At 48.7% G+C, this 25532-nt stretch overlaps 1 protein-coding gene across 1 annotated transcript in view; it reads left to right on the top strand.

Moving 5' to 3' along the window:
* Positions 1–24952, top strand: part of ME3 (malic enzyme 3) — a 101332-nt gene extending 76380 nt beyond the window's left edge. Inside the window, exons 8-14 of the mRNA XM_056858300.1 lie at positions 14950–15047; positions 15925–16038; positions 18354–18459; positions 21019–21161; positions 21743–21916; positions 23125–23223; positions 24762–24952. Coding sequence (XP_056714278.1) covers positions 14950–15047; positions 15925–16038; positions 18354–18459; positions 21019–21161; positions 21743–21916; positions 23125–23223; positions 24762–24923 — 896 coding nt within the window. The 3' untranslated portion in view covers positions 24924–24952. The remainder of the gene's footprint in view (positions 1–14949; positions 15048–15924; positions 16039–18353; positions 18460–21018; positions 21162–21742; positions 21917–23124; positions 23224–24761) is intronic.
* The last annotated feature ends 580 nt before the right edge of the window (positions 24953–25532 follow it).

Genomic DNA, 25532 nt, shown 5'->3' with positions numbered 1-25532 from the left:
CTCAATGCATGGCCGCCTCCCTCCTACGGGATCAACCCACCCACCCCCGAAACTTACCAAGGTTTTCCAATCCCTGCCTTGTTGTGATTGTAAAGAAATGATCGCTTCAATCGAGAGTGTTATCGTGTGTGTTTCTGTGTGCAGGATCCTTCTGAAAGGGTCCTAGAGGCAAGGCAAGGTGAAGGAGCCTTGAGAGAGAGAGAGAGAGAGAGAGAGAGAGAGAGGCAGCGGCACAGAGGTTCTCGTTCTCGTCCCTCTCATGCATTCAGTTTTGGGAACTCGGTTTAGAAAAAATGTGAGTCATGAGAGGGACAAACCAATGACTCTCAAGCCATGTGTTAACGGCTAAAGGGGACCAGAGTTTGTTTCCAACCAGGAATGCTTAATTGCATTTTAGGTGGAATAGGATGAAAGGGCGGGGGAGGCATGCACCAAACATGTCAACAAGCTGTATTCATGCCCATCTCAGCATAACTGGATTCCATGAACCCCGTTTTGCTTGCAGAGGTGCTGTCGTCATGGCAGAAGGCATCTTCCTCTGACGCACGAGGCTGGAAAGAGCATCTTTCATCCAGGGAAGGTTCTTCGCGCCAGAGGAAGCGTCACCGCTAGCAAAACCAAAGTTAAGAGAGCCAGCCCATTGTTTCTTGGGATTTGAAGTGCTCAGTTAGCTCAATCTAGTCCTAATTTTTTTTTTTTTAATGACTCACATAACAAATGTGGAGATGTTGGTTTTGGCACCAGCGAGTGCAAACCCAGCAATAAAAAGGCAAGATTTCTCCTTGGCCACAACTGTGATGCTGGTATCAGATGATGTAATGCAGAACTACAGTAGACTTGCCTTTCTTTAGGGTCTTTGTGACCCCTTGTTAATCTGTCCATTCTCGGGACTGAGGAAGAAGTCCTTTGACAGATTTCACACCAGACGCTAAAAACTTGTCCCTTCACTGTGGGTGTGCAAGTGTGAAGGGCAGAAATGCAGTTTTAAAAGCCCTTCTGTCAGGGTTTTTTAAACCACTGACGTCAGATTTACATTCCAATTTCAACCTTCTTTAGCATCGCCTTTGTGAACAGCAGCTTTCTAAAGTGCATGTTTAGTCCGTTGGACATTCTGTTCTTCTTACACATTCCTTTGAGAATGGCTTTCCCCACACTCACACCTTTCAGCACCTGTACTGAAGGAGCATTTCCATTTTCCCAGGGCCCATTCCCTTCACTACAGCTCCCCCCCTTTCTGACCTCCGCTTCTCTGACCAACGCTTCTCTTACGCGCCCCTTTCCCTTCCTGCTGTGGCTGCTTTTGTTCTCAGGAGGGCAATTTTTTTAAACAAGTTATATCTTCCTTCAAAAGGAGCAGGTATATGCACCCTTGCTGATGCACACAGTAATGTTTTATTTAAAAAATATAAGCTGGCATGGCACCGGTGAAACTGGCAAGGCTTTCCGCGACTGTGTCAGTTTCCCTGCAGAGCCAAGGAGGAGCCTGGGAAGGGGCTGGCTCAGTGGTAGAGCATCTGCTTGGCATACAGAAGGACCCAAGTTCAATCCCCAGCATCTCCACTTGAAAGGACCAGAGAGTAGATGATGGCCATTTATGCATTGCTGTTTCCTCACGGTCACCCTGCCAACTACTGCATCAACAGAAGTATCGTGTCCAGATCACACAAACTGATGGTATCACTTTACTCTGCTCTGGTTAGACCTCACCTAGAGTATTGTGTTCAGTTTTGGGCACCCCAATTTTAAAAGGATGCAGACAAGCTGGAACGTGTCCAGAGGAGGGCAACCAAGATGGTGAGGGGTCTGGAGACCAAGTCCTATGAGGAAAGGTTGGAGGAGCTGGGAATGTTTAGCCTGAAGAGGAGAAGACTGAGAGGGGATATGATAATCATCTTCAAGTACTTGAAGGGCTGTCATATAGAGGGGGGTGCCGAGTTGTTTTCTGTTGCCCCAGAAGGTCGGACCAGAACCAACGGGTTGAAATTAAATCCAAAGAGTTTCCGTCTAGACATTAGGAAGAATTTTCTAACCGTTAGAGCGGTTCCTCAGTGGAACAGGCTTCCTCGGGAGGTGGTAAGCTCTCCTTCCCTGGAGGTTTTTAAGCAGAGGCTAGATGGCCATCTGTCAGCAATGCTGATTCTATGACCTTAAGCAGATGATGAGAGGGAGGGCATCTTGGCCATCTTCTGGGCATGGAATAGGGGTCACTAGGGGTGTGTGGGGAGGTAGTTGTGAATGTCCTGCATTGTGCAGGGAGTTGGACTAGATGACCCTGGTGGTCCCTTCCAACTCTGTGATTCTATGATTCTTCTTGGGGGCTTTGGTTTGATTATGCATGCATTTTCCAACCGTCAGAGGTCGCTTTGCTCTCCCCCCTCGTTTCTGTGTGTTTAGCCTGGGTATTCTGGATTTGTTTGACACCCCTGGCCTAAGAGCTTCTGTCTACTTGAAATACAGGTATTGCTGCTGGCAGCCACTTTAGAAATACTGAGCTTGGTAGACCAGCTGTCTGACTTCATAGCTTCATTTTTGATCAGTTGAAGGGAAAAGGAATTTAACATATATCACTGCTTTAATGAATATACAATTCCTGGTCAATCTATATCCCAGTTTTCACTTGAATTTATAATGCTGGGTGCTTTTAAAATATACACAAATAAATTCTTATACAGTAAATATACGAAAATATTATCATATACATAGAATAATTAAGCTGAAGGGAAGAGAAGGGGAGAGCAGTGTAAGCCATGTTGGGTCCCCCTTGTTGAGAAAAGCAGAATACAAACAAAATAAATAAAGCCATCACTATATCCACTGGCAGCAGATTCCACATTTTAATTCCTTGTTGAGTAAAGAAATATTTTATTTAATCCGTTCTCAACCTGTAGCCCATCTATTTGGGCGCCCCTGGGTTTTAGCGTGATGGGAGAAGGCATTATGGTTGGTATCTAGCGTAAGTAGACAAGGTGTTTCCTATCCTATGCTAAGGTGCACGGCAACATTTCAAAAAAGGAAAAGCAGATATTAGGCATGGCTGTAGGGTACATTCTTTGATGGGGAAGATTGCCAGTTAAAGCGCATTAAGATGCATGAATGATTCTGGCCTTTCTCCCCTTATTTCTGACAGATCCTGAAGTTATTTACAAGTCGATCCATCTGAATGGCACGTGAATCACAAAACAACACCATTAGGGCCACGCAGTCAGCCAGCCCAGCTCTGTTTCATTAATTAATTAAGGACAACTCTGAAGTCGAAGCTTTCAGAGAGTCCGGTTTACAAAAAAGATCTCTTTAGCGGGGCTGTGTCATGGTTTATTTATTTTCTGCCTTAAGAGTGACCGTGTGGGATTAACCAAACACTTATTAGCCAACGGTTTGTGGAAAGCAGCTGCGGACTGTTCCTCGCTGGGAGATCCGCAAACTGTAATTCGAACAATAAATATCCTTCTAGGGCCAAAGCCCTATTACATTTTGGGGGCTGTTTTTGAGTAATCGGAGACCGGCAGAACAATCCGCAGACACGAAGAAGGATTAGGAACACATTTGAAGAGGGAGAATGCATTCCAGGCAGGCTCTTCATCATTGGATAAAGGGTTTTGTACCCTTTCCCATCCTATCTGTAATCGCAGTTTAGGATTATGAGTAACGGCACACCCAGTCTCGCAGGTCTCTGCGCTTCTTAAAACCACTTCATAGCGCAGGCTGAGTCACAACATCCACTGTTCTCCCTTCTCTCCCCCCCCCACCCCAAAAAACTTCTTCAGTCTTTAAGTGGACCAGCATTTCTTGAAAAGTTTCTTTGGCAGGGTGGTTCCCAGTACAGATTCAGTTCGCTGGGTCCTTTGCAGAAGAAGGATTAATCCCTGGCTCCACCTAGGGATCGAGGAGTGTACAACCGTTTTTTTAAAGATTTTTTTTTTAAGAACTTCAGTTTTTTATTTTTACATTTAGAAGTCTGGTTTTTTTTAATGGTTTTCAGAATGTTCTGAATGGCTTTCAGAGTATCAGCTGGGTTATTTATTTACTTAGCCTGCTTTGCTTCTTCGTACAACGCATAGTTAAATTGTGGAACTCCCTGCCCCAGGATGTGGTGATGGCTGCCAACTTGGAGGGCTTTAGGAGGGGAGTGGGCATGTTCATGGAGGAGAGGGCTATTCATGGATACTAGTCAGAATGGATCCCCTTCTGGATGCACACCTTAACGTGGTGAGGGGGTTTGTGTGTGTCAGGGAAGCTGAGAGCAATACCGTAAGGGGTCTAGACTCTATCAAGAGACTAAACTCCTAGCAGAGTCACTCAAGACGGAATGGTCACAGCTGAGACACCAGACGAAGATGCATCCACCCCCTTAAGGGATCAATGGCCACATCCGCAGGAGAGAACAGGCAGTTCCAATGGGGATGGGGGCAGAGGAATCCCTGAAGGTTAGCTACTGGGCAGCAGCAGTAGTGGAAGGTGACACTGGCGGAGGATCTTTCGTAGACAACGGCAGTGCCACTACGGCTAACCCTGGTTAGTACTGCGCAGAAGAAGGCACTGGTAAACCACTTCTGACCAACCTTTACCTTGAAAACCCTATGATGAAACAATCCAAAATGAAGCCACAGCCTTCAGTTTGCATGATCTGAGCAAGGCTGTCAAAGATAGGACATTTTGGAGGACTTTCATTCATAGGGTCGCCATGAGTCGGAAGCGACTTGACGGCACTTAACACACACACACACAGTCAGAATGGATACTAGTCATGATGCATACCTATTCTCTCCAGGATCTGAGGAGCATGCCTATTATATTGGGTGCTGTGGAACACAGGCAGGATAACGCTGCTGCAGTTGTCTTGTTTGTGGCCTTCTTAGAGACACCTGGTTGGCCACTGTGTGAACCGACTGCTGGACTTGATGGACCTTGGTCTGATCCAACATGGCCTTTCTTATGTTCTTATGCTCCTAACAAAAACAGGTTACAGTCAGGCCTGTCGCCACAGAGGAGTCCGGAGTTTTCGGTTCTTATCTTTTTTTAAAAAATTCATATTTTTAGCCCTTTTTAGCTATGGAGGATGGAAAGGGAAATGTGCAGACTGTATTCTAGCCAGATACTTGGCTAAGGACCAAGCTAGACATGACTTCAGATCTGTAAATGAATTTCCTGCAGAGGTGGGTGGGTTTAAAATGGAAATAGAAGCCACTGGGGAACCTGGTTCAGATTGGAGCCTGAGGGAGTGAGGTTAACCCTTTCCCTCACTTAGGTTCCCTGACCTCAATCTCTCCACCCCCTACATACACAAAGCTGCTCTTTTGCCCTGTAAGGGAAACACACAGGGACCATATGGGTACATATACATTTCCCCATAGCAGCTGCAGGGGACCAGATGAAGTAAAAAAAAAATGGTACAGGGAGAAGAAAGTTCATTACCCGCCTCCAAGAACTATTTCACCAGATTATCCCCCCCCCCCATGAGCAGCTGCTCTTTTAGTTAATGAAAACCCATAGGAATTCCTCTCCTGGAATAAATGACCCTAAAGGTAAACTACTACAATTAATTTAGCTTAATGTGTTTTTACTGAAGTTTTTGCCACCCTAACTTTCTATAAAAATTGTCCAACGTGGCTTCTAGAGGAGGGGGGGGGGAAATACTACCAACATCTAAATAATTTAAAACCCACCTTAAAATCATTCTAAATCATTATGCAATGGATCCAGAATCTTCCAGCAGGCTGTATCTTAAATGGTCATTCTTCTCTTCCACATATCCATTCACATGGGACAATCTGAACTTGTTGGTAGATGTAGAGAGAGGATAAAACCGTCCAAAGACCTCTTCAGTGGGTGTTCTAGAGTCTGGGCACTGCCAGTGACCTGACCCTACTTGTTTGTGAACCTGGATAGAAACAGACTAAGGCATGTTACGGGCCTTCAGGCAGAGGCTGGTCACCCATATTTGGAGAGGTTAAATTATGGAACTCCCTGCCTCAGGATGTGGTGATGGCTGCCATCTTGGGAAGGTTTAAGAGAGGAGTGGACATGTTCATGGAGTACAGGGTTATCCATGGCTACTAGTCAGAATGGATACTAGCCATGATGCACACCTATTCTCTCCAGGATCTGAAGGGCATGCCTATTATATTAGGTGCTGTGGAACGCGGGTGGAATTTTGCTGCAGTCGTCTTGTTTGTGGGCTTCCTTGAGGCACCTGGGTGGCCACTGTGTGAACAGACTGCTGGACGTGATGGGCCTGGGTCTGATCCAGCAGGACTTTTCTTATTTTCTTATGGAGAGGCTCCAGCTTTACATTTCATGCTTTGAGCTATGGATTGGACTGGACAGATGACAAGGCCCTTTGAATGCTGTGGATCTTTTAGGGCTCCAAACCTCCAGGAGGGGCCTGAAGTTCTCCCGGAATTACAACTGAACTTGTCTGTGGAGATCCAATTCCCCTGGTGAACATGGCAGCTTTGTAGGGCAGACTCTATGGTGTATCACAGATTCAAGTTGAAATCCCTCTCCCAAACTCTCCCCTCCACAGACACTACCCCTAAACCTCCAGGAATTATCCAAGCTGGAGTTGGCAACCCTAGGTTCTTTGACGGTTACTGCAACATCAGGCAGGTCTGCATAGGAAAATGTGAGCCTTGAATTGCCCATAATGCAAGAGTACAGTGACATCTGTAGGTATTTCCTTTCTGTAAACCACCTTGGGTCTCTAGGGGTCAATGCAGAATGATAAATGCTTTATATAAATAAATACCTCGGCAGGCATTTAGACACTGTTTATTATCGAATGAGTTTTAACGTCTAAGAGTTTTTAGTCTACCTGGATTTAAATTGATGCTTTTTTGCATTTATTTCTGCTGTCCTGCCCATTTTACTCCTGGTTCTCACCCCCACATGCGCCCACATTCTCTCTATGCACATGGGTTTCTTGGGATCCAAAACTGAAAGTCCGATTCACACATTGTAGAGTACGTAGCTTGGGTCTGGGTCCTCACCCTGTGTAACGGTTGGATGTGGGTTGTGGGTGTCAGAGGTTCCCAAACTGTGCTCCAGGGAGCACCTGGTGCTCCCCAAAGCATCCCCCAGTGCTCCGTGAAGAGATTGGAAAGAAAAATACTACTGGCACTTGGTTTGGTATGTAGGAGTTAGGTGAAAATTAGTGCTCCGTGACGAATTTCTCTCCTGAAAAGTGCTCCATGACTCAAAAGGTTTGGGAACCTCTGGTGGGTGTTCTTCACTTCTTGCACGTGGGATATCCAATTCGGGTCAAAACTGTGACACCTGCGGAAATGGGCTTTTAGTAGGCTTACTAGGTCTCGCAGATCCACCGGTGGCAGCTTTTCTTTGGCGCGCGCGTGCATGCGGCGCAACACGCCTATGTCACTTCCGGTTTTACCCGGAAGTGATGTGGACGCTCTATCATTTTCTGGTTTCCATAGAGTTTCAGCGGAGGCTGCTAGAGCGTCCGTGTCCCTTCCGGGTAAAACCAAAAGGGATGTGGACGCGTCGCGCGGGCCCATGTTGCCCGCCAGCCCTCAGGTGGTTGGCAGGCAGCCTGATGGATTGGCGGGATTTTACCCGCCACCACCGGGCACCTGGCAACCCTAGTGTGAGGGTCTCTGTCTTTGTGTCTCTGCTTTCCATCACCTGCGGTGTTATCAGTGAACTCGTAAAAGCAGTTCACACCTTCTGGTCTCTGGCGCCAGGCCTGATGGCCCATGTATCTTCCCCCCCCGCTGTTCTTCCTGCCAGTACTCCCTCAGGCCGGTGCGGCCTTGGAAGTGTGATAGCCGCACCAGACTTCCTGGGATCCGTCTGATGTTTTGTATTATGCCAAGCTTGTAACTTCCCATAACAATAAGTGTGAACCCCAGTGCCCCAGTGCCCTGGAGTCAATATATTCTGTAAACCCGTATAGCCCCTCACTTGCAACTTTCTACCTGTGCCTGTCTCATCTCCTGAAGGCTTCAATAAATCTATTGTTTCTGTATCAACGTCTGAGCAACTGATTTGGAGAAGCAAACTCAGAGAGGGGGATCTCTCACATTAAGTTGCAAGTCTTTGCCTCTCGGACTGCAGCTGTACCGCTTTGGACAGAATGTCAGCCGACGAGGACACCACCCCTAACCCCGATGCCCCCAAGGAACCGGACGAGCCGGAGAAGCCGGACCCGAAGGAGGAGGGAGCCAAGCCAAAGAAACCGAAGGGTCGCGCCCCCGACCAAGATCGGGACGAACGTCCCCGGGGGCTTACTTATTGGCTGGACTCTCCCAAGGGCTGGTCGCTCTCGCGGACTGCGGCGAAGGATCGCCGGTTGGCCTTCCCCAGCACGGGACTCGAAGGGGACCCGGCCCGCAAAGAGGCCCTCATGGAGGAAGAACGAAAGCAGTGGCAGGAAGACCGCCGGGCTATGCAGGAGCAGATGGAGACCATGCAACGCGTAATGGGTGAGATGGCCACGACCCTAGATGCGCTGAAGTTGCAACCTCCAGCCGGTGCTCCCCCAGACGGGGCGCCGGTAGTTCCGCCCGCAACCCCTGCCCCCCCGGCCCGTCGGGACCTGAAAGTCACGTATGACGGGTCGGGAGACCAGTTGACCTTTTTTATGGTCCAAGTAGACATTTTTATGCGGGAACAAGGCCGAACCTTCGTTTCTGAGGAGTCCCGGGTGCAGTACGTGGCTTCCTTACTGCAAGGGGAGGCGGCTGCCTGGATGGTGTTGCAGTATGAACTCCGCTCGCCGGTGCTGCGAACCCTGGACGAGTTCATGGTAGCACTCCGAAACCGTTTTGAGGACCCGACTCTGGGTGAGCGGGCTAAAGCCTCCCTGATGCAACTGCGCCAAGGGACTAAGTCGGTGGCGCAGTATGCAAGTGAGTTCCAGTCACTGGCTAGCCGAATTCTGGACTGGAGTGAAGCTACCTTGGTACAATGTTTCAGGGAGGGTCTCAACCCAGACCTCCAGCATTGGGCCTTCATGCAAGGGAACCCCCCGGATGTGGAAGGTTGGGTTCGCCATGCTGCTGACATCGAGAATCGCAAACAACTCCTGAACTTGTCCAAGCAACGGCTTGGGCGAGACCCCAGGCCCCGAGGTGACCGTGGCCGGGAACTCCGACAAGGGGGTGGCGGGGGTCTCTCGGCCGCGGAACGCCGCAAGCGGTTCGAGGCCGGCGTCTGCCTGATCTGCGGGGGAAAGGGGCACTTTGCATCGCAATGCCCCTCTCGCTCAGGCCGTCCGACCCCCCCCCCGCCAAACCCAGGCCGAGCCGACGAAACCGGCCGCCGACAGCCAGCCTCGCCGCAGAAGTGGACCACTGAGCCGGCGCTCCGGCGCACCCTCCGCTCTCCACGCGCGCCCCCAGGATGGGGCATCCGACTCTACGGTCCCATCGGGGTCCCGGATTACAAATACCGTCTTTGATTCGGACGGCTCCCCGGAAGCCACCACCCCGTCCCCCTCTTCCAGCGAGGAGGAAGAGTGGGAACAGCCGGCAAAAAACGCCGTCGGTCTGCTGTAGAGGGGGCTCCGCAGCAGACCGTCCCTATCGTTGTGCAAGGAGCTCCACCGATGGTAAGCGCCCAAGAGGACAATGTATTTGTGCGTGTTCATCTGTCCCTACCCAAAGGGGGTCCCCCGTTAGAGGTCCCCGCGTTGGTCGACTCGGGGTGTGCCCGCACCATGATAAATGAGGAAACTGCCAAGAAGTTGGGTGTCCGGCGCAAGCGGCTTCCGGGACCCCTCCGTTTTTCCCAAATGGACGGGAGTGACTTTAAACGGGGCCCTGTGACCCACAGAACTGCAGCCGTGATTATGTCCGTGGGGGAACATTGGGAACGGTTGTATTTCACCATCGCCCCTATTGTAACCCCTGTGGTGTTAGGGATGAACTGGTTAAGGGGACACAATCCCTCCATTGATTGGGTTAAACGGGTGCTTTCCTTCCCCGAAAACCCCTGTGGGTTGCATGACAAGGAACGGGTACTCAGAACTCCAGCCGCCGCACTGGTAGGGTCCCCCGCCCCAGTCTCTCCTCAATTACCCTCTGAGTACTCACAGTTTACTGATGTTTTCGATGTTAGAGAGTGCGACGAACTGCCTCCCCACAGAGAAACGGACTGTGCCATCGAGATTGTAGGGGAAGGCAAACTGTCTAAGGGAAAGGTTTACCCCATGAGCCCTAGTGAAAAGACTGTATTGCGAGACTATCTGGATGTCAATCTGGCGAGGGGTTTCATACGCCCCTCCAAGGCTCCTTATTCAGCCCCAGCTTTCTTTGTAAAGAAAAAGACGGGAGATTTAAGACTGTGTATTGACTTTCGCAGACTGAACGCAGTCACCCAGTCTAATGCTTACCCCCTCCCTCTTATTCCTGACCTTTTAGCACAATTAAAGGAGGGCCGAATCTTCACCAAACTGGACTTGGTAGAAGCTTACCACCGCATTCGCATCAAAGAAGGAGACGAACCCAAAACGGCCTTTTCCAGTTGTTTTGGGATGTTTGAGTACCTGGTCATGCCGTTCGGACTTTCGGGGGCTCCGAGTGTCTTTATGCAATTAATTAATGAAGTTTTGCATGATTTACTGTTTCGGGGGGTGGTGGTATTTCTCGATGACATTCTTATTTACTCTGAGACCATGGAAGAACATGTGCGCCTAGTGCGAGAAGTGCTCCAGCGGCTGCGGGAGCACAAACTGTATGCTAAGGTGTCCAAGTGTGAATTCCACCAACCTTCTATTACATTTCTGGGGTATGTGATTTCCCACCAAGGGTTGGAAATGGACCCCGCCAAGGTCCAGGCGGTGCGGGACTGGGAAACCCCCACTACCCGCCGCCAACTTCAACAGTTTTTGGGGTTTGCCAACTTTTACCGGAATTTCATTCCCAACTTTGCCCAAGTTGCGCTTCCCCTCACTGCCCTGTTGCGTACCAAGGACAGGGGGGCTAGCGCCGCACTCCCCTCAGCCCGTCTGCAATGGTCTCCCCAGTGCCAGCAAGCTTTTGAACGTTTAAAGCTACTTTTTTCATCCGAACCCGTTTTGGCTCACCCGGATTGCACCAAGCCCTTCGTGGTGCAGGTGGATGCCTCGGATGTAGCCATGGGCGGGGCCCTATTGCAGAGGGATGAGGGGGGACGGTTGAGGCCATGTGCCTACTTCTCCAAGAAGTTTTCCCAGTCCGAAATCAACTGGGCCATTTGGGAGAAGGAGGCAGCAGCGGTCAAACATGCCCTTACCATATGGAGACACTTCTTGGAGGGGGCCGAGCTGCCGTTCGAAGTGTGCACAGATCACAAGAATCTTGAGGCTCTCAAGGGAGCTAGAAAACTCAATGCCAAACAAATTCGGTGGGCCCAATTTTTTGCAAAATTCCGGTTCACCCTCAAACATGTCCCTGGCAAAGAAAATGCCCTAGCTGATGCCTTGTCACGACTTCCCCAGTATCGCAACGATTTCGATCGCCCCGTCGACTCCCTGTTCACTCCCGAACAGCGAGGGGAAGTCCCTGGCTTGGCCGTCACCACCCGATCCCAAGCCCGCCAACCGGAGACCCCCCCTACGCTCAAAGGTATCCCGGAAGCATTCCAACAGCGACTCCGGGACGCCTCCTTACAGGAGGAGGAGCACCATCTCCTCCCCACTGGCTTGGAACGAACCAACACTTGGTGGGTGCAAGGGGGGAAACTATATGTCCCATCTTCCCTTCGCAAAGAAGTATTAGGACTTGTACATGGGGCCAGGCTAGCGGGTCATTTTGGTTTCATAAAAACGCTTCACCTGGTTCGAAGGCAATTCTGGTGGCCCGGTATGAGGTCTGATGTAGAGTTGTATGTGCGCAGCTGCCCCACCTGCGCCACAGCCAAGAAACGGATGGGAAAACCCCCGGGGCTTCTCAAACCGCTTGAGAACCCCTCCCGTCCCTGGGAAGTCATCGCCATGGATTTTATCACCGACCTACCTCCAAGTCGGGGGAAAACGGTCCTCTGGGTTATCACAGACCTCTTTTCCAAACAGGTTCATTTCGTTCCATGTGCAGGTCTTCCTTCAGCCCAGGGCTTAGCTAAACTGTTCATCACGCACGTCCTCAGGCTACACTCGATCCCGAGGAAGGTCCTCTCCGACCGGGGGGTCCAGTTTGTTGCCAAATTCTGGCGGGCTTTCCTAAAGTTAATGGGAGTGGAGGAACAGGGCCTTTCTTCCGCCTATCACCCCCAAACGGATGGTCAAACGGAACGAGTAAATGCGGTAGTAGAATGTTATTTGCGTTGCTATGTAAATTTCCACCAGGACGACTGGGTCGACCTGCTGCCATTTGCCGAATATGCGTACAACAATGCGCCTCATTCCTCTACCGGCTTTAGTCCCTTCCAAGTTATATACGGGACGGATTTTGGCCCTTTCGGTTCTACCCCCGTCTCGCCAGAGCTCCAGTCTACCCCTGATCTTCAGGAGTGGATTCAGGTAGTTAAATCCACCTGGCCATGGTTGCTCAAAAATCTGGAAAGGGCAAAAAGCAAGTACAAGGAACAAGCAGACAAACACCGGTCTCCGGGATGGGAACTCAAGGTGGGGGAGCAAGTCTATCTGTCCACCAAAAACCTCCGCTCTCTTCGCCCCTGCAAAAAACTGAGCGACCGTTATGTAGGACCTTTCCCCATTACCAGAGTAATCAACGAGGTTACCGTGGAACTGAGTCTCCCTAAGACTCTCAAGGGAGTTCATCCAGTCTTCCATATAAGCCTCCTCAAACCTTATGTAGCAGCTCCCCAGTTCCACCCCCCTCCCGCTCATGAGATTCCTACCGTAGTAGGAGGGGATACCCATTTGGACATATCCAAGGTTTTAGATTCCAAATGGAAGAAAGGGAAACTGTTTTACTTTGTTCGCTGGAAAAACCTTGGCTCCGCTCATGACGAATGGGTGGCCGCACCCCACATGGCAGCTCCTCGCTTGGTCAGAGAATTCCACCTCGCTTATCCCGATAAGCCTCGTCCTCTCGGAGGGGGGCCTTAAGGGGGGCAGAATGTGAGGGTCTCTGTCTTTGTGTCTCTGCTTTCCATCACCTGCGGTGTTATCAGTGAACTCGTAAAAGCAGTTCACACCTTCTGGTCTCTGGCGCCAGGCCTGATGGCCCATGTATCTTCCCCCCCCGCTGTTCTTCCTGCCAGTACTCCCTCAGGCCGGTGCGGCCTTGGAAGTGTGATAGCCGCACCAGACTTCCTGGGATCCGTCTGATGTTTTGTATTATGCCAAGCTTGTAACTTCCCATAACAATAAGTGTGAACCCCAGTGCCCCAGTGCCCTGGAGTCAATATATTCTGTAAACCCGTATAGCCCCTCACTTGCAACTTTCTACCTGTGCCTGTCTCATCTCCTGAAGGCTTCAATAAATCTATTGTTTCTGTATCAACGTCTGAGCAACTGATTTGGAGAAGCAAACTCAGAGAGGGGGATCTCTCACACCTAGGTTTTAGCTTTTTCCTGCCATACTATTTTCCCAACCTGAAACAATTCCAGGTGGTGCCAATTGACTTACTTGGGAAACCTGTATGTAACCCACACAGGGAAAGGCTGAAGCCCCTTCTCCACATGCACTGTGCCCCTGATCTGAATTGGGCCCCATGCACGTAGGAATCGAGGAGAGCCCACAATTCATTTCTGACTGTTACACAGAGTGGAGACCCTAGACCAGTGGTGGCGAACCTATGGCACGGGTGCCAAAGGTGGCACTCAGAGCCCTCTCTGTGGGCACGCACGCCGTCGCCCCAGCACAGAGTTCGCCTGAATTCATTCCTCCGGCTGAGGAGGCTGGGGACCAGCGGTGTCTTCCTGGCTCCTCCGGGAAGCACCGGGCTCCTTCCCAGCGCCTTCTCCGCAGTCGCTGGCTGCACGCTCCGGAAGTGAAGACAACGACGAGCCTTCTGCCGAGGACTGCGGCAGGCCAGTTGGTGACTGCAGCGCGGGGAATTGGCGGTGAGGGCCGAAAGGGGCCCGCCTGGTGTTTGTGCTGGAGCCGAGCCCTTTGCTTAGCTCGGGTTTCCACTCTGCTCGTTCATGCAACCGAAGGTGCCTCTGAGCATGTGCAGAGGGCTGTCCTCACCATCAGCCCCCCCAGCATAACAGTCTTTTTAAATTCGTATGAAGATAACAGTTGGAAAAAGAACCAAACTGAAGGGGATCTGAAACGGCCATATCCATTGATGATTGTGGCTCTATATGAACTTTATACACAAAGATTACAATATTATCACTCATTTGGTACTTGGTTGAGACCTATGGAATTTTTTCTACTTTGTGCGAATTGTATATATTGTATATAATTGTGTTTTGTACATGTCACATATATGGTCTGTGTTTCACCTCAGAAGCTTATAAAAATTGGCACTTTGTGTATATATAGTTTTCCCAACCTCCAGGTAGTAGCAGGAGATCTGCTATTTCAGTTCACCTGGAGAAAATGGCCGCTTTGGCAATTGGACTCTATGGCATTGAAGTCCCTCCCCAAACCCCACCCTCCTCAGGCTCCGCCCCAAAAACCTCCCACAGGTGGCAAAGAGGGACCTGGCAACCCCTAGCCCCATGTGGACTTCTAGCTGTGCTGGCACTTTGCGATAAATAAGTGGGTTTTGGGTTGCAGTTTGGGCACTCGGTCTCTAAAAGGTTCGCCATCACTGCCCTAGACTCCACAATGTCCAGATGGGCCTTTCAGTTTTTAACAATAGGTAGCCATTGATTGCAGGCTAGCAAAACCAAATAGAGGTGAGCCATCTCGGTTATTTTCCTCTGGTATCTGGTGAGCGAAGCTCTGTTTTGTATTCTGTACTCACGCCTTCTGTACTCTTGCCTAACCCCTCGTTGGGGAAATGAAATTTTAAAATCATCGCATTTCTACCCCACCTTTATCACGGGGGTCCGGGCAGCTTTTCATAAAACCCGTCTCATTTTTATCCCCCCAGGAACGGCTTCTGTCGCAGTCGCTGGCATCTTGGCCGCCTTGAGGATCACGAAGAACAAGCTGTCGGACCATAAATTTGTTTTCCAAGGAGCAGGAGAGGTAGGGTTCGTGTCCTGTCATTGGGAAGGGCAAACAAAGACCGCCATATCTGAGGTTTAGCCCACCAGGATAAACTCTGGACCTCCAGCGGAAAGAGCCTTCCACTGATGCAAGACGAGCAGGACTCCTTCCCCCAGAGGAAAGAGCCCCCACTAGGAAGAACAGATGTGGTGGGTCCAACCTATAGATTTTAGAAAGAGTTGTTGCAGTGGTAGAAATCTGGGGGATGTTGATGGCACCAAGAGGAATGGAAACCAGATATGAGCCTTTGAAGCTGACTTATTGGTCCGTCTATCGGTCCATCTACTTGGACCAGGTAGTGCCACTCCAGGGTCTCCAGGAGATGAAAGTCTTTTCTGAGTCCTGCTTCCTGATATCACAACAACACAACAACACAAGCCTTTATTGGCATATAAAAAGGAAGAACATACATTTGGAGTCCCAATATCTTATGATACCCTCCTTAGCTTCTGAGCTCTCACAAGCTCAGGGTATTCAGGCTGCTACCAGCTAATTGTCAGAGCTCATAAGCTAAGTAGGGTTGGCCATAGTTACTACTTGTGGATGGGGGACCACCGAAGAAGACCAGGGTTGCTATGCAGAGGAAGGCAATAGCAAACCACCTTTGCTCATCTTTTGCCGTGAAAACCCCATGAGGGGGTGCCATAAGTCTTTTACAACTTGACAGCACATTAATATCAGTATTATTTAGCAGCTGTCACCAGAAATTACACCTGGGATTTTCCACATGCAAGATATGCCTTGTGGTCCTCCTCTTTTTTTAAACTTCCTAGAAGGGCTGCAATTTGGTTGTCCAGGGGAGCATGGATCTTCTGCTTCCTCTTTTGGATCAATGATTCTCTGGTTTTGTTTTCAGGCTGCTATGGGCATAGCCTACCTGATTGTTATGGCCCTGGAAAAAGAAGGCATTCCAAGGGAAGAGGCTATCAAAAAAATCTGGATGGTGGACTCCAAAGGACTCATTGTCAAGGTACTTCTCCAGATAATGGGTCTCAGTTATTGTCAGACTCTAGGACTCCGTTGCATTTCAGGAATAAACTCCACTCCAGGTGTTTGCAGAGAGTTTGAAAGCTTTATTCAGAAAACAAACGAATTCAGTAGTCTACGCAACTTAAGGTTAGAATGAAGACAATGCATTTAGAGATCAGCTTTATAGGATGCACACACTAGAAATGTTTACACGTAAAGGCTTTGAAATGCAAAACATCAGAGGTCTCTCAAACATCAAGAGAGAGGATTCCGGTGAAATCACACCTTGAGATCAGAGCAGAATTACAATAGGGAAGTTACTTTGAAATGGGGGTATAGGGGCCTCTGGCTATAGCACCTTTCTCCCAAACTGAAGAGACTTTCCCATGGGAAGAAAAGGTGGGGGGGAAGACACGGAGCTTGCTATCCAGGGCTCGACTGCATGCCCTCGCTGACAGTTATCTTTCAGAGCTTTGTCTATAGAAACTTCAGTTTCCATTATAGCAAAAGCAGGTGTAATATTTTAAGACGGGTAGGGAGCTAGTTTGATAGCAAACTTCCAAATGTGCACGTAGTAACTACAGTAAACTATATGTCTGTACTGGTCTTGAGAAAAGAAGAGTCCCCTGAAATCTAGTAAGCTGGGAAACTGTTGGTGTAAGAGGAAGTTCGCCCTGACCTGGATGGCCCAGGCTAGCCTGATCTCGTCAGATCTCAGAAGCTAAGCAGGGTCAGCCCTGGTTAGTATTTGGATGGGAGACCCCCAAGGAAGTCCAGGGCTGCTGTGCAGAGGAAGGCACTGGCAAACCACCTCTGTTAGTCTCTTGCCGTGAAAACCCCAAAAGGGGTCGCCATCATTCGGCTGCGACTTGACGGCACTTTACACACACACACACACACACACACACAAGAGGAAATATTGTCGAAGGCTTTCACGGTCAGAGTTCATTGGTTCTTGTAGGTTATCCGGGCTGTGTAACCGTGGTCTTGGAATTTTCTTTCCTGACATTTCGCCAGCAACTGTGGCAGGCATCTTCAGAGGATTAACACTGAAGGACAGTTCACACGTGAGAGTCTGCGTGGTTCAGTGGTTAGAATGTCAGATTAGGATCTGGGAGACCCAGGTTTGAAGCCCCACTCTGCCATGAAGATCATTTCAGAGGGCAGCCACGTTAGTCGGCAATAGAACAGCTAGGTACGAGTCCAGCCGCATCTTAGGGACTAACAAGATTTCCGAAGTATAAGCTTTTGTGAGTCAAAGCTCCGATTGTTAGATACACTCTGCCATGGAAACTCACTGGGTGACCCTTGGCCACTCCCACAGTTTCAATGTAACCTACCTCACATGGTTGTTGTGAGGATAAAATGGAGGAGAGGAGAATGATGCAGACCACTTTGGGTCCCCATTGGGGAGAAAGGCAGGGTATAAATGAATTAAATTAAATAAATAAATGCACACAGTAACTCTCTACACACAGTCCGTTTGCATGTTTAATCAGTGTTTGTTAGGGGGGAGAGGCATGAGTTTACTGGCCTTATCTCCACATGATCACAGGCTATGCACAAAAGAAGAAGAGTAGTTTTTTATACTCCTTTTTTTTCTCAACCAAAAGGAGTCTCAAATCGGCTTACAATCAGGTTCTCTCCCCCTCCCCACACTAGACACCTTGTGAGGTAGGTGGGGCTGAGAGAGTTCAGAGAGAAGAAGAAGAAGAGTTTGTTTTTATATGCCAACTTTCTTGACCACTTAAGGAAGAATCAAACCGACTTACAATCGCCCCCTCCCCATAACAGACACCCTGTGAGGGAGGTGGGGCTGAGAGAGCTGGGACTGGCCCAAGGTCACCCAGCTGGCTTCGTGTGTGGGAGTGGGGAAACGAATCCAGTTCACCAGATTAGCCTCTGCCTCTCATGTGGAGGGAGTGCAGAATCAAACCCGGTTCTCCAGATCAGACTCCATTGCTCCAAACCACCGCTCTTAACCACTGCGCCACGCTGGCTGTGACTCGCCCAAGGTCACCCAGCAGGCTTCCTGTGGAGGAGCGGGGAATCGAACCTGGTTCTCCAGATTAGAGTCCCTTGCTCTTAATCACTATACCATGCAGAGGAAGTATACATGTGTATACTCATGAGCTTGCAACTACACAGCGGCAGCGAGTGGGATTGGCTCGCTCCTGTCCATTTCCCCTCTATGCACATTGATTAATGTGTGGACGGATCATGTGTAGAGAGCATTTGGTGCTAGGGGGAAAAAAAGATCAACAGGTAAATTGGTCCCTTTAGTCCTTACCTGCCTGCACTTTGTGTTTCTCGCAGGGCAGGAGTCACCTGAACCATGAGAAGGAGATGTTTGCTCATGACCACCCCAATGTGAAAACCCTCGGAGAAGTGGTGCAGAAAGTCAAGCCTACAGCTCTGATTGGTAACTGTCCTTTGCTTTCCTTCACTTTCATCCTTAGGCCTTCCTATGATCCTTAGCAACACTTTGGAGAGGGGTCCATGGCTCAGAAACTTTTCTAGCTTGCATGCAGAAGGTCCCAACTTCAATCCCCAGTATCTCCAGTTAAAAGGATCAGGCAGTAGGTGGCTTCCTAGAGGCACCTGGTTGGCCACTGTGTGAACAGACTGCTGGACTTGATGGGCCTTGGCCTGATCCAGCAGGGCCTTTCTTATGTTCTTATATTCTTATGTGATGGGCCTTGGTCTGATCCAGCAGGGCCTTTCTTATGTTCTTATATTCTTATGTGATGTGAAAGACCTCCGCCTGAGATTCTGGAGAGCCACTGCTCAGGGGAGTAGCCGTATAAGTATTAGTAGGACTTCAAGATTTGAGTCCAAATACTTAGATACGAGGCATGGCTAAGTGTACTTTAGCTCATAAAAGCTTATATCCTGGGAAATTATGTAGGTCTTTAAGGTGCTAGTGGGCTCCAATTTTGTTCTGCCAGTCAGAGTAGACTACTGTGAATAGACCAAGGCTCAAAATAAAGCAATCTCATGTCTTCATGGTGTAGTGGTTCAGAGTGGTGATTTGGAGCGGTGGACTCTGATCTGGAGAACCGGGTTTGATTCCCCACTCCTCCACATGAGCGCCAAAGGCTAATCTGGTGAACCGGGTTGGTTTCCCCACTCTGACACATGAAGCCAGCCGGGTCACCTTGGGCAAGTCATACTCTCTCAGCCCCACGTACCTCACAGGGTGTCTGTTGTGGGGAGGGGAAGGTGATTGTAAGCCAGTTTGAGTCTCCCTTAAGTGGTAGAGAAAGTCTGCGTATAAAAACCAACTCTTCTTCATGTTCAGTTCGTGGCAATGGCAAATGTTTGATTCGCTTTTCTGAAGAGGGCGGCTCAGAGTACACACTCCTTATTCAACTGAGGTTCTGGTGACCCCTCCAATCACTACCACCAAGACAGAGCAAACGTAGGCGGGGAGAGGTCACGGGTGTAGTGGTCAGAGCAGCAGATTAGGACCTGGGACAGTTGTGTTTGAATCTCCACTGTGCCGTGGAAGCTTGCCAGTTGACTTTGGCTCTATCCAGATTTCTCAACCTCACAGGGTTTTGAGGATAAGGTAGAGGAGGGGAGAATGATGCGAGGTTACTTAGAAGAGGGCAGGGAACTGTTCCTGTTGGCAGAAGAGAACAGGAGTTGCAATAATGGGTTTAAATTGCGGGCAGAAAGGTACTGGCTGGATATTGGGGGCGGAAATTTACAGTAAGAGTTGTTCAACAGTGGAATCGGCTACCTAGGGAGGTGGTGAGCTCCCCCTCACCAATAGTCTTCAAGCAACGGCTGGACAAACACTTGTCAGGGATACTTTAGGTTGATCCTGCATTGAGCAGGGGGTTGGACTAGATGGCCTGGATGGCCCCTTCCAACTCTATGATTCTGTGAGATGCCACTTGGGGTCCCAATTAGAGGGAACCACAGGATATAAATGAAAAATCTGAAAAATAATCTGAGTCCTGGTAGGTGCTTCTAAGAAGGCATGGGCAACGGAGATGTCATATGTCTGCATTAGGTACGGACTTTTCTTTTTCACTGTGTGGTTTAAGCAGGGAGGTTCAGTATCTATCTGGAAGATAGCTTGGGGGTTAAACTATACATTGAGAGATCCAGTTATGGATCCCCAGCATCACTTAGATGGGATTAACAGGCCAAGGATTACCGTATTTTTCCGTGTATAAGACTATGTTTTTTCCTTAAAATTTTTACTTAAAAAATGGGGGTTGTCTTATACGTGGAATATATGGAAAAATACCAGCGGGAAAGAGAGTGTGGCCCATTGGGAGGTTGGCCGCTGTCCGGCCAGGGCAACCGGCATCCAGCCTTCCAATGGGCCCCGCTCTCTTCCCTGCCCTTTCTGTGTATAAAATGCCCCCATGTATAAGACGACCCCTGATTTCTTAATTTTGGGTTAAAAAAAAACGGGACGTCTTATACATGGGGGCGTCTTATATACGGAAAAATACGGTATTTTTAAACTTCATTTATACCCCACATTTCTTCCCAGTGGGGACCCTAAGCGGCTCACTACACTCCCTCCTCCATCTCATTCTCGCAACTACCCTATGAGGTAGGTTAGGCTGAGAGAATGTGACTGGCCCAAGGTCACCCAGCAAGTTTCCAAGGTGGGGTGGGGATTCAAACTTGGGTCTCCCAGATACTTGTATGACACTCTAACCACTACTCCATGCCGGCTGTCCAGATGGGGAAGAAGAAAGTTCCCAATAATTTTTTCACAAAATAGTTTTGGGATGAAGGTTGGGGTCAGGGGCCAAATTGCTCCTCCCTGACATTTGGATGGCTGCTTGTCTGTTTATCAATTCATTTGTCGTGTATCATTTTCCCCTCAAAGTAATGCTTTGGCCTCACAGCAGCCCTGTGAGGTTGATCAGAATGCTCAAGGCCGTTGTAGGAGATGCACTCTTGCAAATTTGAGATGGGCTCTGACCTTTTTGTCTGTTTTGAATCGGGACAGGTGTCGCTGCCATGGCGGGAGCATTCACTGACCAGATTTTGAAGGACATGGCGACGTTCAACGAGCGGCCAATCGTTTTTGCCCTGAGTAACCCCACGAGCAAAGCAGAATGCACAGCGGAGCAGTGCTACCACTTGACGGAGGTAAAGAAGATGATATCCGACATGGGCCTCCTTTCGGTTCTGCTGTTACAAAGACCCGGAAGTTGTTTCACGCTCAAATGAATGTCCCTCAGTTTCTCATCACTCAGTTGTATTTTGCAGGTTCAGTGATATCTCCTGGAGCCAGTGTGGTGTAGTGGTTAAGAGGAGTGGACTCTAATCTGGAGAACTGGGTTCGATTCCCCACTCCTCCACATGAAGCCTTCTGGGTGACCTTGGACTAATCACAGTTCTCTTTGAGCTCTCTCAGCCCCACCTACCTCCTAAGGTGTCTATTGTGGGGGGAGGAAGGGAATTGTAAACCAGTTTGAGACTCCTTAAAAGGTAGAGAAAATTGGGGTATAAAACCCAACTCTTCTTCTTCTTCTCTTAACCTACTCTGAAAAAGCCAACATCACTCCATCTGGACAAGTGGATTCAGATAGATAGATAGATAGATAGATAGATAGATAGATAGATAGATAGATAGATAGATAGATAGATAGATAGATAGGACTCACAAAAATATAGTCAGAATTAAGGTCTTCCTTTTGCAAGCTGATCCTTTCTTGCTGTGTTGACAGGGCCGTGGTATATTTGCAAGTGGGAGTCCATTCCCAAAAGTGACCCTGCCAAATGGGCAGACCTTCTTTCCTGGGCAAGGCAACAACGCCTACGTGTTCCCTGGCGTCGCTCTGGGAGTCATCGCCTGCGGAGTCCGACACATCTCTGATGACATCTTTCTCCTCACTGCACAGGTTTGGGATTTTATATTCCAGCGCAGGGTTCAATGTGTGGTGAACGGACGTTGTAAACAACTGTGGTCCCTCGATGCTCCTAGGAATCCTTCCCAGAACACCTGCTGGGTGGAGAGCCAGCGTGGAGTAGTGGTTAAGAGTGGTGGTTTGGAGTGCTGGACTCTGATCTGGAGAACCAGGTTTGATTCCCCTCTCCTCCACATGAGCGGTGGAGGATAATCTGGTGATCTGGATTTGTTTCCCCAGTCCTACACATGAAGCCAGTTGGGTGACCTTGTGCTAGTCACCGCTCTCGTAGAGCTCTCTCAGCCCCACCTGTCTATAGGGTGTCTGTTGTGGGGAGGGGAAGGTGATTGTAAGCTGGCTTGAGTCTCCCTTAAGTGGTAGAGAAAGTCGGCATACAAAAACCAACTCTTCTTCTTTTTCCCTCTTTCCTTTCCAATCTGAACCCAAAACCTCCTGTGAAACAAGAGTTCAGCTTAAATTCTTAAGGGCCATTTCACACACTATGCAAAGGCAAACCCAGGTTTATCACTGAGGCCATTTATGCATGGCTGTACCCTGCAGTGTACTTCGGGGCTTTGCTTTGACTATGCATACATTTTCCATCTGTCAGAGGTCGCCTCGCTCTCCCCGCGCGTTTCCGTGTGTTTTCTGGATGCTGGCTAAACACGAATCCAGAAAACGTGGGCAAAACGGGTGGGGGGGAGAGCGAGGTGACCTCTGGCAGTTGGAAATTGCAAGCATAATCAAAGCAAAGCCCTGAAGTAGTCGGTAGGGTGACTGCGAGGAAACAGCCATGCATAAATGTCCTGAGTGTACACTTGTTAGAACTATCGAACTCTTGTAAGAAAACTACAGACAATCAGAGCTCTCTATGGCATCCGTTATTTCTGTGTTGATGTGGATATTTAAAACTTCTTAGCAAGTTACCTAAAATGTACACCTGTGAAGCAGCCTCAGTTAAGGACCCATGTGAAGAGGGAGTCGAAACGTGGCTGGGAATATTGCTGTAAAAAGATTAGCAAGAAATGAAAGTATAGCAGTTAAGTGATGGCAGTGCCAAACGCTTTGAATGTGGAAGGTCTCGGAGTTATCCTACAGAAATCCTACAGGTAGGGCCTGGTACGCTGTCTTCCCAAAGAGGACCTTGATACTACCGAAGAGCATCACCAATCATGAAAGCTCTCTTTTCTCCCCGCCTCTAGTCAATTGCTGAAGAAGTCACCAAAGAGAATCTTTCTGAAGGAAGATTGTATCCCCCACTGAGCACCATCCGAGATGTCTCCTTCAAAATTGCTGTTAAGGTAAGGATTCTTGGCCTTTTAATCTTGGTAGCCATTGTTAACATGCGTGTTCATAGAATCCTAGAATCCAGCCACTGCTTGAAGACTATGTAATAAAATAGCAGGCACTTTTGGCAGAAAAACACACAACAGGTTGTGCTAAATCATGCAGGTAAGTATATTCTATGCATACATGAGCAATCAATACAACGTGTCTACAAAGCAATACAAAAACGTCGTAATTTCAACCCATCTGGGAATATCATGTAAGAAAGTCCATCAAACCCGAGGGTTCACACAAGTAGGGTGAGCGAGAGCCAAAATAGGTTTCCGGTATAGTATCATATTTCGCGGAAGCTTTTTCGATATTGGCAATCCCACGATGGAAAATCATTATCTTCAGAACATATGTTCTGTAAAAATACATATTACGAGCTCATGAATTGCATCCTAAAGTGAAACACCAAACAGCAAATGCATTTAAACTTGTTACATACATACCCAAATCACAGGCGTGTAGCCTCCCTGTATTAGCAGATGGCGAATCTGCATCATCTGCTGTTGGGGCTAGCGTTTGCCAATTTAAAGGGCCAGAGTTGAAATTAAAACCAGCTGTACGGACTTGTAATCACTATGTAATTCTGACGTGATTAATAGAAAGATATTTTGCACGGACCACCATATGTTTGACACATAAATTACTCTGTACATAAGCAATTAGGCACTAATGCCCAAACCTAATATCAGGCTGGTCATTATAGATAACAGATCTCCAAAAATGTATATCAAAGAGGACTCACAAAATAGTCATGAGAAATCATAAAAAACTGGACAGTTCAAAACTTGTATTTAATCCATTTGGGGATAAAGTATTGAATAAAAATATGAATCTACTTTCTTGCTGCGTGAGAATGCGATCTACATCTTGATGTGGTTGATGTGGTTTATCTCGATACCTTTTCACCAAAGCATACTAGCTGCTCTACTAGCTTCTATACCCCTGGTTAGGCCCTGGAATGCTACAGGGACAGGTTCTCAGGTAACAGGATTCTCGGGAAACTACATTTCCACTGGGGGTCTTAGGCACCTGCTGTGCTACTGAAATCTTTCTCTTCATTGCTGTAATGGGAGTTAGAATAATAGAATCGTAGGGTTGGAAGGGACCACCAGGGTCATCGAGTCTGACCCCCTGCACAATGCAGGAAATTCACAACTACCTCTCCCCCACACCCCCAGTGACCCCTACTCCATGCCCAGAAGATGGCAAAAAAAAAAGCACCCCTCCAGGATCCCTGGCCAATCTTGCTTGGAGGAAAATTGCTGGGATCCTTCTCATCACTGCCACCAGGGAAGGGAAGGGGTGGCTGCAGTGGTAGAGAGGGCTGGAGGCAGGACCTGGACCACGATTCAGAGAATTTTGGGTTCAGCTCGTAATTCGCCCCGACATTACAAACTGGGCAAGTTCATGCTCCAAACTCCCCAGTTCCAAACTCGCATCAAATTACGAGTCTAAGCCCGGTGCTCTGGCCACCGTCTTCTCTTCTCCCTTCTCGTTTCAGATCGTTGACTATGCCTACCAACACAACTTGGCCTCCTGGTACCCGGAACCGGAAGACAAAGAAGCCTTCATTAGGTCCCTCATTTACAGCCCCGACTACGACTCCTTTGCCATCGATAATTACAGGTGGCCCCAGGAAGCCATGCAGACTCAAAACATCTAACGTTCTTCTCCCCTCCCCTTCGTCTTGAAGAAACTTCGACCCTTCCAGTGCTCACATTTTTTAACCAGCGTGGATGTAAACGAATCTTCAATATTACAGACATAAATGGAGGGGTGAGCAAGAACCCGTCTTCCCTTTCGCGCAGCTGCCTTTTTAATCGCTCTGAGCCGGAAAACAGCACAAAATCAATGGAACTATTTGCTGTCCAGTGGAATGGGAGGACAGGCCCAGGACTGGGGAATCTCATTTTCAGTTTAAGCACACCCAGCGTTCTACACAAAGGAACCCTTCCAAAGAAGTCTTCCTGTACCCTTCCATCAGCCCGTCTCCCTCTTCAAAGGGACCGCAGGCTGCTGAACCCCTGCAGTCCCCAGAAATACCTTGATCTGGGAAACCTCCTGACCCACTGGCTGCGTAACAAAGGGTGAGAATATCTGCAATGGGTTATCGTAGTCTAAGATGAAAGAAAGCAAGGCGAAACGCAGACAGTGCAGTGGAAAAGGGAAACATTTATTATACATTATGTTATGATACTAAATGTAGAAGAAGAAGAAGAAGAGATGGTTTTTATATGCCGACTTTCTCTACCACTTAAGGCAGAATCAAACC

The sequence above is a fragment of the Euleptes europaea genome, chromosome 12 (genome assembly GCF_029931775.1).
Source record: "Euleptes europaea isolate rEulEur1 chromosome 12, rEulEur1.hap1, whole genome shotgun sequence".
Lineage (NCBI taxonomy): Eukaryota > Metazoa > Chordata > Lepidosauria > Squamata > Sphaerodactylidae > Euleptes > Euleptes europaea.
Note: the sequence above shows the minus strand (reverse complement) of the source record. Positions and strands in the feature narration are given on the sequence as shown.